This window comes from Anarhichas minor, unplaced genomic scaffold, assembly GCF_050575085.1.
Source record: "Anarhichas minor isolate MPS153535 unplaced genomic scaffold, ASM5057508v1 ptg000043l, whole genome shotgun sequence".
NCBI classification, from domain to species: Eukaryota; Metazoa; Chordata; class Actinopteri; order Perciformes; family Anarhichadidae; genus Anarhichas; species Anarhichas minor.
In genome coordinates, this window is record NW_027466489.1 from 1,921,358 (window position 1) to 1,935,420 (window position 14,063).

Below are 14,063 nucleotides of genomic sequence, written 5' to 3' on the forward strand. Positions count from 1 at the left end.
TAAGTACGCTATCAAGAGGTGTTTATAAGTATGGTAAGTATATGAAAGAGGAGGGTGTTGATGCGTTACCAGTGCGTGCAACAACAGAACTCTCAGTTCCCAATCTATTTTCAAAGGTGGGCTGCACCGTAACGCGATAACGACGGCCCAAACGCAGCCTAGTCACCTGGTAAGAGCTGGATGCAGCAGGGAGCGTAACAGACAAGCCTCGACCAACCTCTGAGAGATGTGAACAGTTAAAATGATGCAGGCAGAGTCTTTAAAAAGTAAATTATAACACATATAATAACATGTTTCACCTGTCTCCTCTCTCCAGCGTAGAATATATCCTGTGGCACCTGGTAGTCGAGTCCACCCAATCCGCATAGAATTCTGGGTAATCTCTGCCACTCGTACAGTTATAGTTACTGGAGGGGTGGGGCTACCAGCTGTAAACACGGATAAAGAGAGGCAGCAATGACATTTACATTTGACATTTCATCCAATATATTTCTTGAAACATAAGATTTTGTATATCGTGCAATATTGAACTATTGCACTCAGGAAAGAAATCATTCCCATGCATACCTACACATCAAGTTCAAAGGCTTCTCAGTGACTTATGCGGTTTTACTTAGTGACTAAATACTGTATTGTTTTAGGGTAAGACTTATTTTATATTACTTGCTTATATTACTGAGGCCTACAGTGCAATGTGTAGTATGTTGTACTTTTACCATATTCAGCATTTGTGAACTACTTTTATTGAAAAATGTAAAGTACTGTTTAATCCATCCATTCATTTCAGAAAACTCCTTACATCCATTGTTAATTTCCTCCAGTCAAAACGTTTTCGGGGGTTTAACAAATCTGCCAGAACCTTGAACTAATATAGGAAGAGAGGACTCACGTGTGGTGACTCTGACAGACACAGGGGTTCCCTCTCTGTTTTGAACTAAAGCCATGACCTGCACCTCGTACTGGGCTCCGGGGTCCAACTGGTCTAAATCCACTGCTGTCACATCACCCCCCAGCAGCTGACTCCTCTCATCACCACCTACAGCAGCACATAGTTGCAAGAGTGAGTGGGGTGACACAGCTCTCCTTAAACCTTTTACAAAGGATAGTTCTGATGTTTTGTAGTGGGGTTGTATGAGGTTCTTATCCATAGTAAGTGTTGTACCTACAGTAGATGATGGTGGGCACTCCCCTAGTTTGGAGAAACAGACAGTAGTACTGAGGCAAGAGCAAAGCAATGTAGTGATGTGGCCGGGGGCAGCAGCAAAACGTATTTTAGCCACCTAAAAGAAAGTGATTTTTTTTTTTTTTTTAAGTAAGCCTATGAGCTTAAGTGAACTTAACCCTTTAAAACGCTTTGGTGTTATATAGAGTTATTTTGGAGCCAAAGTCACACAATAACACAAACTAACTAACCGATCAAGGCAGCGGTAGACCAGCAACTTCCGTGTTCTGCAAGGCACAATTACGTTTTTTGTCATTGGTGTCTTGTGGCTTTGCAGAGACATAGACGGATATATTGGCTTCAGTTCCCCCTCGGCTCACTGACGGCAAGGTAAAGCGCTGAAAATATATTTTATATAGCACACACTTAAACGGATATTGATATTGATTTCTTTACGTTTTGCTGCAGTACATTGCTTTGCTTCCGTGCGGTAACTGTGGTTTCTGTTTCCCCAAACTGGGAGTGTACCGAACGCCATCTACTGTAGGTAATACACTGACTTTGGATAAGTACCTCATATAAACCCACTTCAAAACATCCAAACTATCCCTTTAAGGGCTAATTAATGCTTGCGAGATGTTAGATTTATATTTAGGACTTGATAACAAAAGTGAAATGGACCAGCAATAGATCTACCATCCGTTTTCCTCCAAGACACACGATAAGCCGTCGCTCCCTGCACACCAACCCAAGTGACTCGGACAACCTCTCCACGGCCCTCCTGGATTTGCAGTGACGTCACAGTCCCGACCACAGATCTATCAGATTCTGAAGGTCGGGATGGAAAACAATCAGTCAGATATTCTATGTAGTATTACCCTACTGAAAGTCAAGTTCTTCTCCCAAACGACACTCTGGACAACAGCAATAATGTGTATTAGACAGATTCGGTGTGGTACCTGTTCTGATACTCAGGGTGGAAGGACTTCCCTCTCGAGAGCCAGTGAGTGAAGAAACGAATACGTTGTAGGCTGAATCTGACTGTAGCCCATCAATGGTGAAGGAAGAGATGTCGGCGGCCACGTTACGAGTTGATTCAACTCCTGCATCAGCAAAACATAGCAGAGAAATGGAAATTGTTCCTCCAATTACAGATACGTGAGGATAGAAGAGGCTGACAGCCAGATCACTACCTAAATCTACACACTAAGCTTTTATAATGTTATCATGTATTTGGATGTATCTTGTGTCTTTAAAACACTGAGTATTAATGCCAATCATTGCGTACCATCACCAGTGCGCCAAGTGATCTTATAGCCAGTCGAACGCGTAGAACGTGACCATGCAATGCGTATCCTCTGAGATGTGACGTCAACGATGTGAAGGCCAGCCACTGATCCACCGTTGGGTTTAGTCCGACTAGACAGTGTGACCACCTCTCCAACCCGTTGATCAACCACAGATGCAACACCAATTACCAGCGCCTCATCTGGTTGCAGGCCGTCTATGGTGAAGGCCGTGGCCCCCGCCTCTAGAACACGGGACTGCTCTGCATCTACAAGGCAGAACGTGAGGTAGAATAAAATTCTGCACACAAAAAAAAACGGACTTTTAAGTAAATATGTTAAACAAATTCAGCTTCAAAGTCTGCTGCTTTTGTTATTTTAAAGGATCATGAAATAAGATCTAAAAACAGCTTTTGCGCAATCTTCAATTAGATGTAAAGACTAATATAATAATACTTGACTTAAAACGATAAACTCACAAACGCGTTGTGACATGAAACACTTACTGTTGCCTTGTCTCCAAGTAACCCTGTAACCTGTTGCCCCTGGAGCACCTGTCCAGGCAATTAGAATTCTGCGACTGTTTGTGTTGGACACTCTGAGGTTAGTCACTCTGCCAGCACCTTGCTCTGAAATGAAGGGCAGACAGGGCCTCATGTGACAAAATTCAATGTATATATCAATTTAAGAAAGCAAGCGCAAGTATTTTACTTCGAGGGAAACAACAGGTAGAAAGAGAAAAGCTTGTACACCAAAAATCCCAATCAAGACTATCGTCTTTAAAAGATATTCATCTAGATGTCCACAGGTATATATAATATAAGTATATGTGGACAGCATTGTTCAGACCAGTGGGGTTGATTTTGCAAAATTAACGAGAGACTTTAATCACAACAGCTATTGTGTTTGTACATCAAAGTTACTGAAAAATGTCAAGATACCGTAAAGAAGAAAGAAGAAATTAACCGTGACAGAATGAATTACATTATGAATAAGATAGCACTTTTAGTTATCTGATATTCAGGATGATTCCCACAGCAGCACAGCGACACTGCTCAACCCACCTGGTTTGATGTAAACAGTAACTGGGTCCCCTTCATTTTCTCCCACCAGCGCTGTGACACTGACACCAAAAGACACTCCCACTGTCAGGTCTCTGAGGTCAAGGGTCGTCTGGTTTCCAGGGATACGCCGTATTTCCTCTGATCCTGCTGACATGTCGTGACACAAACAGAGACACTATTTCACAAGAATGTTTTCATTCATAATTGAGCATTCAATCATCAAAATGGAAAATAAAACAATGAATAAAAATGCTTCAGTGCACCTTCTGTGTTCAGTATAATGATGCGGTACTGTGTGGCCCCGGCTACACCCGTCCAGCCGAGTCTGACCGTGCTGCCCAGAGACTCCACAACCCTCAGGTTGGACACCCTCCCCACTGGCTGTCCCTCTGCAACACCAGAGAATCAGGACACTCATGAAACATGGATACAAGCGCAAAAGCTTTTAAGCATATCTACAGGAACACATATTCCCTTGGAATTCAACCCCAGCATATTTATGACCCATAAATCCGCCTAAAATGAACTCAGAGTTGTGTGCCTCCAGGCTGAGGTACTGACCTTTGGATGTGGTGGTGACAGGTGTGGCCTCCTCACGGCCTTCGAACAGGGTGTACAGGGTGATGATATATTCTGTGTTAGGCTGAAGGCCTGTTAGCGCATAGCTGGTAGTGGTTCTAGGAAAGGTTAGGCTCTGTACACGGCCTCCTGGAGAGAGAGCAACAATCCAAGATCAGTGGTTTTATGTTCAATATACCTGCAGTACAGTATACTCGTCCTATTACCTGCAACTTAGAAGTGGAGCTGGCATTTACTACAGTATTTGACTATATTTAAGTCAAAAATTATATAAAAATATATATTTGGGATACAGTACACATAGTTTTACTGTTGTGTATATTGACATCAAAATGATTTATTGTGACCATCATAATATCCATCCTTAAATCTACAGAATGTTACGTGTAATGTACAAAAACACTACAAAAGGAACAATTGAATGTTTGAGCCTGCGTATGTCATGCACATCTCACCTTCCCCAGCCATGTAGTCCAGGCGGTACCCTCGAGATGACTGAATGATTCTCCAGGTGAGGCGAATAGAGGAGGGGCCGGTGGTGGCTGCTCTGAGCACCTGCTGCTCCTGTCGCTCTGAGGTAAAGACATAATATATCACATGTATGTCATTATGTAACACATCACAAGTAAAGCTCTATTCCCATCAATCAATCAGTAAAATAAGTTAATGGTAGATTCATATTATTAAAAACAATACTGGCCAAAGAGAGATCCCTCCCTAAAGTGATTTCAATGCGATGGGGACAAAACACACAGTGCCTGTTCTCTGTACAAATGCAGTTTAAGTTCAGCTGACGCTAATACAAGGCTTCAGCAGGCTAAACTAGTCAAATCAAGCGGGTATTTCAAGGATTGGCTGAATGGCCGAAGAGCAAGCAGGCTGGTTTTGTTGAGTTTATACTACACTACATTTCACTACACTACATACAAAAAACGTTTCTAAATAACATAAGGAAATCCATAAGTCAATTGAAAAAAAGGCGAGGCTTGCAGCAAGCTCCCGGCAGGTCTGCACCTGAACTGAACTAACTTCAACAATGAACTCCCCCTGAGGAGCTTCTACTCCTTGCTTTAAAAGAGGATGTTCCTCCTCCTCCTCCGACAGACAGACAAACCAAAGTTAGTTCATAATCAATTAAGCCATCTAATAATTCTTAAAAGAAGAACAAATATTTCTAAAGCCTTGTTCCAATTGTCCTAACATAAAAAATAACAGATCATTGAGGGTACTTAAAAAAAAAGAGCTAAACAGAGAACAACTAAACCAACTAAAGTGGTCATGAAATAACATGCCTCTTTGAAACCATACCAAATCCACAATTCATTTGTACTGCAGCCAGATGTAGTTTAAGATATTCACATACACAACCTGCATATTTTCATGCCAGAACGTTCAGGAATCTGTTGCGAAACAATACAAAAACGACTGTTTTGAGGAGGTAAGAAAACATGCTGTCTTCACTTAGAGACAGTTTTTTTTACAGAGAAGAACAGAGGACTGATAGAGAGTTTCATCCTATGGTGCGAAGACAATCACTGAAGCTCAATGTCAGCAAAACCAATGAGCTTAAAGTGGTGGACTACCAAAGGAACAGGATCACCCTGTGCTATAATAAAATCCATTTGACTTGACTTTGTTAAGCTTTGTTGTTATGCTGTGTGTCTATTAGTGTGCACATTTTGTGAGGGAAACAAAGCCGAGTCACATTCCTTGTTCACATGCTCGGCCAATAAAGCTGATTCTAATAGAACACAAAATTGTAGCCATGACAGTGGACAATGCTTTAAATATGGATGTTGCTGCAAAGACGCAACAAATTATAAAACGTGAATGCTTCAAACACACACACACACACACACACACACATCTTCAACCCGGCAGCATAGAAGATCTTTACAATCACCAGTTTCAAGGTGGGCACCCAAGATTAGTGTCACCCATTCAGTATCCGACAAAATGTGAAATATGGTCACAATCTTCCCTTCTGTTCCCGAGTTATTATGGTGCTGTATAGTGGCCAGATATGAACAATATGATGTCAGAGTGAAGTTGACCTTTGGGGTATAAAATGTCATCACTTATCCTTTAATCCCATAAGACATTTCTGTCGAATTCTGTCATAATCAGCATATGAATTCTTGTTTTATGGCCAAAAATGTGGTTTGTGAGGTCACAGTGGCCTTTGACCACCAAAATCGAATCAGTTCATTTTTGAGTCAAAGTGGAGGTTTTAAGCAAAAAAATGTAAAGAAATTCCCTCAAGGCGCTCCTGAGACATCACATTGATGAGAGTAGGACGGGTAGACGGATGGAAAACGTAATGCCTTCCGGCCTTCTATCGCCGCTACAGAGGCAGTAAATTATCACACAGGTTAGACCCACGAAACACTTTCTCTCTGATTCTGTATGTGGCCACAGGTCTTTTCTTGTTCGTGAGACGAACAACAAATCAACAAGAAAGTGCCAGGTGTCAGAAAAAAGCCTACAGACCAGTGGCTGATGTCTCTTTTAGGCCTCAGATTCAGACCATACACGAACAAATTCAAACATTTTACTCAATGTCACATTTTGCTGGATTGAATGCCACACAAAGCTTTTGAAGTGGTTGGGAAGATAAACATAACCCGAAACATAAACATTTAACTTAAACTTTAAATGTCATGCAGTCTTTGATATATTGTTTAGAATGTAATGTTAGACATCCTACATGTAAGAAGACTTCATGGTACTGCTGAATATACACATTTGCAAATAGACATGAAGGCGTCATTCAATGTGTTCTTCACTAAAACAGAAAAAAGGTCAACATGTTTTCCTAATAAGAAGGAACAAACAACTCATCACAAACGACAGACACCACAAATAGTTGCTTCTCCACAAGTTTACACCGGAATAAACAAGAGAGGAACAAGCTCAGCTGCAGTCTAAGTTAATGTGGTGTGCAGTGTGTAGAGCACTGTGTATATCTCCCTTCTTTGATTGCAGAACTAGACCACACAAAAGGGTTTTAGTACTCCATTTCTGCCGGCTCTCTGCTCAGTACAGTGCTCACGCAGTGACTCAGTCTTCATTCAAAAAGCACTGGTCCCACCGACCATATGGGCCTTACTCACGAGAGACAGATGATGTGTGCGTGTAATAAGTGTGTAGGTGTGCTCGAAATGTTCCTTAAACAAAGCTAAACGGTAACATGTGAAGGTTTTCAGAAGAGAGACGAACAGCAGAGGAGACTGTTGGCACATCCTGTCTGTCTCTCTTCCTGTCCCTGCACTTAGCAGGACACAACAGAAAGCAAGCACCTATTAAACAAGCATTATTTTACTACGATCACCAATTTAAAAAGCACAAACATAAAAAAAGGTTGTCATTTAGTGCCATGTGGCAATTAGCAGTTTACAAAAATTGCAATGAACACAGAAAACTTCACAGAGAGCAGAGACAGATGTTTGGTGTTGAACTACTGAACCCACACCTACCTATCTTGAACCTGGCGGTTGCTACCGGGCCCTCAGTGTTGCCCTCATACAGCGGGATGATGGTGACGATGTACTCGGTGTCGGACTGCAGACTGGACAAAGTGTGAAACTCACCAGCAACCTCCACCGTCTCGACATTTCGACCTTTGTGAACAGAAAAACAAAAATATATGCAGATTTTATGCAAATTTGTAAAAATAAAATACTGACAGAAATGACAAGATGCTGTCTCATGTCGGCTTTGTCCTGACCTGTAAATGGTCCCCAGACCAGACGGTAGGCCCGCGCACCAATGACACCTCTCCACCGCACACGGACGCTGCCCTCTGACTCCGTCTCCACTGATAACTGCTGCACTGCCTCAAGGCGCACTGACACATGCAAAAACATGAACAGACACTTTGAATAATATTTACTAATAATACTGAAACCCATTCCGAAGAAACAGTATCACTAAAAATGTGTACCGTATTCTGTGCATATACTGTATAACGTACGTACTTGGGGGCTGGGCGATTATTCAATCGGATAATTGATCATCTTTCAATTAAATCATATCGTGATTAAATCATATGTTAAGATATCGTAATATACAATTACGTCGTCTAGATTGATAATAACAAGCACATACTAACTCAATAGGCTTCACCATGTGGTTATTTCATATAGACTATTTATTTATTGAATAACCAGAAAACATGCTATATCGTGATGTGAAATTACCTATATCATGATTCTTTTTTGCATATCGCCCAGCCCTACAAATGCTGTACCTAACACTTGTTTTAATATTGCTCCATCATGTAATTTTATCCCAAAATCTACAACTGTATTATACTTTGTCGACTGATTATGATTACATTACAAGCACTTGCATCATCGTATAACAGTACCAAAGGACAGGGTGGACTCACATGTGCGGGCGTTGAGGATGGACGGAGATGCAGAGTTCCGGGGGAACAGGGGATAGAGGCTGACGACGTACTCTGTGTCGGGCTGAAGTGACTCCAAGGTGACAGATGTGGAGTCTGCAGACAGAGACTGCTCCAACAGCTGAGCTGCTGGTTGACCTGCTCATCCAAACACACAATAGACAGGGCAAGTAGGCATGGAGGGCATGCAGAGGATCAATGAATGCACTGATAGCAATCACAGATTATACTGTACAGTATGTCATAAAATATAAGAGGTGTCCTCACACGCAACAAAGCCTAAGTATGGCAGCCAGCCAACTGTAGAGAAGTATGGTTCAGAGGACGTGCACGTGTGTGTGTGTGTGTGTGTGTGTGTGTGTGTGTGTGTGTGTGTGTGTGCAACTAATGTATGTGCGTGGGTGCCTGTCAGTATCTGTCTTGTTTGTTTGAATTATCAGTGAGAGTAACAGCAGACACAGGAACATTAAACCCTTCTCATTGAAGGATACACGCTGGCCTCAATTAAATACCCTCACATACAGTATGTGCCAACCCAACTAGTCAGAGGAGGATCTCCATGTGAGACTGGAGAAACTGTTTATATCAGCCCTCAGGGGCCACTTTTCTCTCCTGAATCACGGCAAAAGCACCTAGACATCTTAACACTGTTATAATCTATGCCACACCCTGTCTCTAGAAATGTGAGGACAAAATGACTGACGGTCCGTGACATAACTGAAGGTTTTCACTCTCCATCTTAATTTAAAGTCTGCTGATGATAAAAATGTATCCAATATTTAAGTAATGATTGGGCAATAAAAATCCTAACTGACAGCCAGTGCCTGAGGGCGGTAAGGTGATAGAGAAGCTCATGTTCCTCATGTTCCCTCAGTCCTGTAGCTTTTCCTCCATTTTTACTGTAATTATTCATTCTGCGAAGATTAGTTTTGTGCCAAGATAATTCTGCCACAACAAAGTACAAAGTCCGTTTTTTTTTTTAAGTTCAAAAGAGAAGATGCTGCTAATGTAACGTAAGTGTTATTGAAACACACTTTTGCACAAGTCAGATGAGCGGCAGACAGAAAGAGAAAGACAGGTCGACAGGTATGTGTGTGTGCCTGACCTCGTGGTCCATAGGTGAGTCTGTAGCCCTGCACAGGAGACGAAGGCTGATCCCAGCCCACAGAAAGAGAGAAGAAGCCTGCCTGGACCAGGCGGAGACTGGTGACCCCTGGCAAAGACCCTATAGGAGGATTAGAAATAAGACACTGCAGGTATATGACTGTAATAAATTCAACAGTAAGGGTTCTGTCTTGTGAGAGAGAGGTTGCTCCAGCATTTTGGCAGGTTTCCCTGCTGACATTTCATCCTTCACTTTTTACTCACTGGTCCGTTGCTTGGCAGAAACAGACTCCCCCACACTGTTGGGGTATTGGGCGATGATAGTCACCAGGTAGTCTGTTCCCGACCTCAGCTCTTTTGCGGTAAAGGTCCGCGGACTGGCAGAGACAGTCTCCTGTAGAGAGAGCGGCCATTTTTGTAAGCAGTCAATACTAAAACAACTTTTTGCAAAGTGAATGACTGAAATAGATTGGTAAGCCATGACATTCCATGTCTGCAGGAGAAGGGAATTTCACTCTTTGCTCTGCCAAATTTTAAACTCTACAGCATCTACACAAAGAAGACCCACCCATTAGACATGTTTATACTCAGCCTAAAGACACGTGATTCTCTCGCAATTTGCTACTTCAATCTAGATCATCACCATGTGTCGGGCATATTCATCCAACACCTGGACTCACCTGACGCAGCTCTGCAGTGATAGGTTGACCCAGACCAGAGAGCGGCACATACTGGACCACATAGCCACTCAAAGGCCCCCCTGCTGCACTCCAGCGAAACCTGAGAGTATCAGACGTTTGGCCTGTGAACTGAATGTTGGATGGACCAGAAAAGGCCTCTGAAAGGAGAGAAGAGAGTGGAAGCAGCAGGAGACAGATACAATTAAATGGAGGTTTACGATCTCACAATAAAGTCTGAGATAATAATAAGACATTTATCTTTGACTGTGTGTATTTTGATATACTGATGTTATGTTATTTATGTAACCCACATACCATCACTAGCATAGACCCCTCCTGCTTTGGAACACACTTGGGGGCTCACAAGAGGAAGAAGTGTGTTCAGCAGTTTGAAGTCCCCAACAAAGGAGATGAAATCACTGCTGGGCTGGGAGGCAATCTTAGCCAATTCCTTCATGTCTGCACTCTTTATACCTAACAAACCAGAGAAAATAATCCCGGTGGCTCAGAAGCAGGTAAAAAAAAAAAGAAACTACTTTGAGTAAGAAAGGAGAAACTGCACGGTAGACACCTACCGACTGCATAAACATGCACTCCTTGACTGCGCAGCTTCTGTGCCGGTTCTTCTACACCGTCTTGTGACTTTCCGTCTGTGATGAGGATAGTGATCTGAAAGTTAAAGAGGACCCACAGGGAGAATCAGTAACACAAGAGGTGCTGTGTTTAATATGCAGTTTCATGATTATGAACCCCCAAAGAATGGCTGCTCCTCAGACCTTTGCTACATCCCGACTGGACGCAGGGTTGAAAAAGTTATCAGTGACAAACTTGAGACCAGCACCAGTACGTGTGTTTCCACCCTTATAGTTCAGATTCTCTACAGCGTTGACCAGCTCAGTTCCAACCAGGTAAGTACTAAATGTAAATTCAACTCTGGAGGGAGAGAAATGCACATTAATACATATTTCTGCACCTGCTGTAAGATGCTTTTCCATTGCATGCACAGGAAAGTAATGAGGTGAATCTTAATCCTGTCAGTCACCTGGAGGTGTCGCTGTACTGTATGACCCCAAACCGTATCCCTGACTCGCTGACAGAGCTGGCATATGGCTTGATGATCCCAGCAATAAAGCCTTTCACCTGCAGGAAGTTAGCTCGGCCAATACTGGAAGACCCATCAACCAGGAAAACAATATCTGCTGCTTGCACATTATTACACCTGCCTGCAAATACAAAGCCATGGAGAATACATGTGAGCACATAAACAGACACCCACCTGAGGATAACACTTTGAGGAGGAGAATTATAGAGTTATTCATACCCTGAGCTTCAATCCGTTTCATGGAGGAAAGGAGGACAGTCGCAGCGAAAAACCAGCTCCACATCTTCACAACCTGGGTTCACAAAGAGCAGATAAAACCTTTGTTATGTCACAAACTATTGCAACTCACTACAAAACAGTCTGAGCACATTACACAGTTGTGATATTATACTGCTTTTACATTCTCTGTTAACATCCATCGATTGGTAGTTTCAGTATTCATGCTTGCAGACATTGAAGGGCCTCGTTTTTTGCTATAACGACTACTCTTCGTTTCCTTGCGTCTCCAGGTTATATTAGTCTGTGTTGTCACCAACCCCTCAGCTACTTACTATTCATCCCCATCAAATTTCCTGTTTCTGCTGGTCGCCTGATTTTCACTTTCCTGTTCAGCTGCAGCCCATTAGTCATATGTTCCTCAGGATATATTTAGGGTGGTTCAGCCCTGTTATTTGTCAGATTGTCTGTGTTTCTTTAGAGTTATAGCCATTGTTCCTGCCCGTACCTGTTCTAAACCACCTAGCATCTTTGATATCCTGCCTGCCAGCCTCATCCCTTTGAACATGTTTTCTTGTGCTAAATGTCTGTCTGACCACAGAGTAAAGTCTCTCTTATTAAACCAGTCAAGCTTCACAAGTCGGTCCAAGTTCTATTTGCGTGATACAGTTTCAGTGAGTGTTAGCATAATGACCAAAACCGGAGCTTGTAGTGTAAGCTAAGGCAAGAATATGAAGTCATTAGCGCACAGCTGATCTGTCTGAGTACAACCTGACCACACATTAATACATGTTAATATTATTCCTGGTAGATGTACATAAACAAGGTAAACAGCTTCCTCCAGTCCCATTTTTCTCTTCCCAGTAGGAGATGTTTTCCTGATTACAAATGAAAAAGCTAGAATGTGATGATGAGTTGTGTTCTTCAAGGCACTATATTACCATGGATGATGATCTGAAGGGAAAATATTATCATACCTATTAACTCTAAGCATGAATACTCTGTGTCAATATCAACAGAATACGTGTTCACCAAACCCAGATGACAACCTCCGCTTATGCAGAACGGGGCAAGCGTCCCACCAACCACTCTAGCATCAACCATCTTAATTCTATACGTGGACTTTTCTCCTTAAACGCTTTATTTTATCGGCGTGTGGACCACGGATTAATTACACAGTTTAACGTCAACCATCACAGTGTGAAATAAAGTTGTATTTTGAGTCGAATATGCGATCAGGAATTCAGCATTTATGCTTTTCTAGTCTAGTCTAGTCTAGTCAATCTGTAAAAATGTTACATTGTAAACAACCAATACATGTTTAAATTGACCGAAGGAAAACAAAGGTTACATTATGGTGCGTTCAGGGTCTGTTCAGTGAAAATTTGTATTGAGCAAAAGTAAATTATAATGTTATCATGATGTGTTCACATCTCATTAAATGTTTGATGAGAAATTTGAATAAATCCAGTTGCTTGAAGGAGATGTTTTCACATTAATATGAAATAGATATTGGAGATGAATTATGAGCTGTTTAACTCCTAACACTAGCTCTAAGCAGCTTATAATACATCATTAAAACTACTCATGGTTTCAATAAAAATACTATCTTTTCTTTCCTTATCATTTGAATTGTGTATTTCTTGTTTTTTTTTGATACTACATGGACTCATGAGTCTGAAATAAAAGTTGATTATAACGAAACAAACCCACCATAAATTACTTTAACAAAGTAAAAAGATCAAATTTAGAATGTCTGATGGTTTACAGACTTCAGAGTGGTTGAAATGATTTTTGGGGACGGTGGCAAAAAATAAATAAAAAATAGTCTGGAGCCGTGTAGACCAGCTGCTATCATCAAACAACAAAGGGATCTGTATCTGCCAATGTGGATCATCAATGATGGGCAATTACTATCAGCAGCAAAAAAACATGATCAGGGATCTCTAAAAGTTACATTCGCTCCCTTTTTTCTTTTGTGCAGATCCGATCCGTGACTCGGATCACAGATCGGATCCAAACCGTGAGTTTTATGATCCGTATTACCGCTATTAAAAAACATTCCAAGACTTTGTTGATGTTTATGATTGACAGAAATGGGCATACTTATTATCACTAAGTCTTCATTAGACAAAGGACACATGGTGCACTAAGACACATACAAATATGTGCAGAGAGTCACAAACCAATAAGACAACGCTGCCTAGACATCTTCTCTCTCTGTGTGTGTGTGTGTCCTCTTTGACCTCATCAGAGCAGATGAACTCCTCCAAAGTCCTTTGAAGTCCAGATTAGCCTCTTTTGGTTCATATCACTCTCCACAGCATGAACCCTCAAACTTCACTTCTGTATGTCTGGACTACAGATGCAATAACCTTCTGAACAATATGTACCATTTTGAAAACCAGATTTGTTTCTCTTCTTCGAGACATAAAGAATGCACAACTTTCTCATTTTGATTT

The 14,063-nt window shown here is 41.7% G+C and overlaps 1 protein-coding gene across 1 annotated transcript in view; it reads right to left on the minus strand.

Moving 5' to 3' along the window:
* Positions 1–11,668, minus strand: part of col7a1 (collagen, type VII, alpha 1) — a 48,965-nt gene extending 37,297 nt beyond the window's left edge. The window contains exons 1-22 of the mRNA XM_076110677.1: positions 11,605–11,668; positions 11,326–11,506; positions 11,060–11,216; positions 10,859–10,952; positions 10,599–10,757; positions 10,284–10,441; positions 9,868–9,997; positions 9,605–9,724; positions 8,482–8,637; positions 7,819–7,938; positions 7,568–7,711; positions 4,547–4,663; positions 4,074–4,220; positions 3,776–3,901; positions 3,513–3,659; positions 2,955–3,077; positions 2,451–2,717; positions 2,122–2,265; positions 1,859–1,990; positions 890–1,036; positions 300–428; positions 70–219 (exon numbers count right to left, since the gene is read on the minus strand). Of these exons, the coding sequence (XP_075966792.1) occupies positions 70–219; positions 300–428; positions 890–1,036; positions 1,859–1,990; positions 2,122–2,265; positions 2,451–2,717; positions 2,955–3,077; positions 3,513–3,659; positions 3,776–3,901; positions 4,074–4,220; positions 4,547–4,663; positions 7,568–7,711; positions 7,819–7,938; positions 8,482–8,637; positions 9,605–9,724; positions 9,868–9,997; positions 10,284–10,441; positions 10,599–10,757; positions 10,859–10,952; positions 11,060–11,216; positions 11,326–11,506; positions 11,605–11,668 (3,112 nt within the window). The remainder of the gene's footprint in view (positions 1–69; positions 220–299; positions 429–889; positions 1,037–1,858; positions 1,991–2,121; positions 2,266–2,450; positions 2,718–2,954; positions 3,078–3,512; positions 3,660–3,775; positions 3,902–4,073; positions 4,221–4,546; positions 4,664–7,567; positions 7,712–7,818; positions 7,939–8,481; positions 8,638–9,604; positions 9,725–9,867; positions 9,998–10,283; positions 10,442–10,598; positions 10,758–10,858; positions 10,953–11,059; positions 11,217–11,325; positions 11,507–11,604) is intronic.
* Between the last annotated feature and the right edge of the window lie 2,395 nt (positions 11,669–14,063).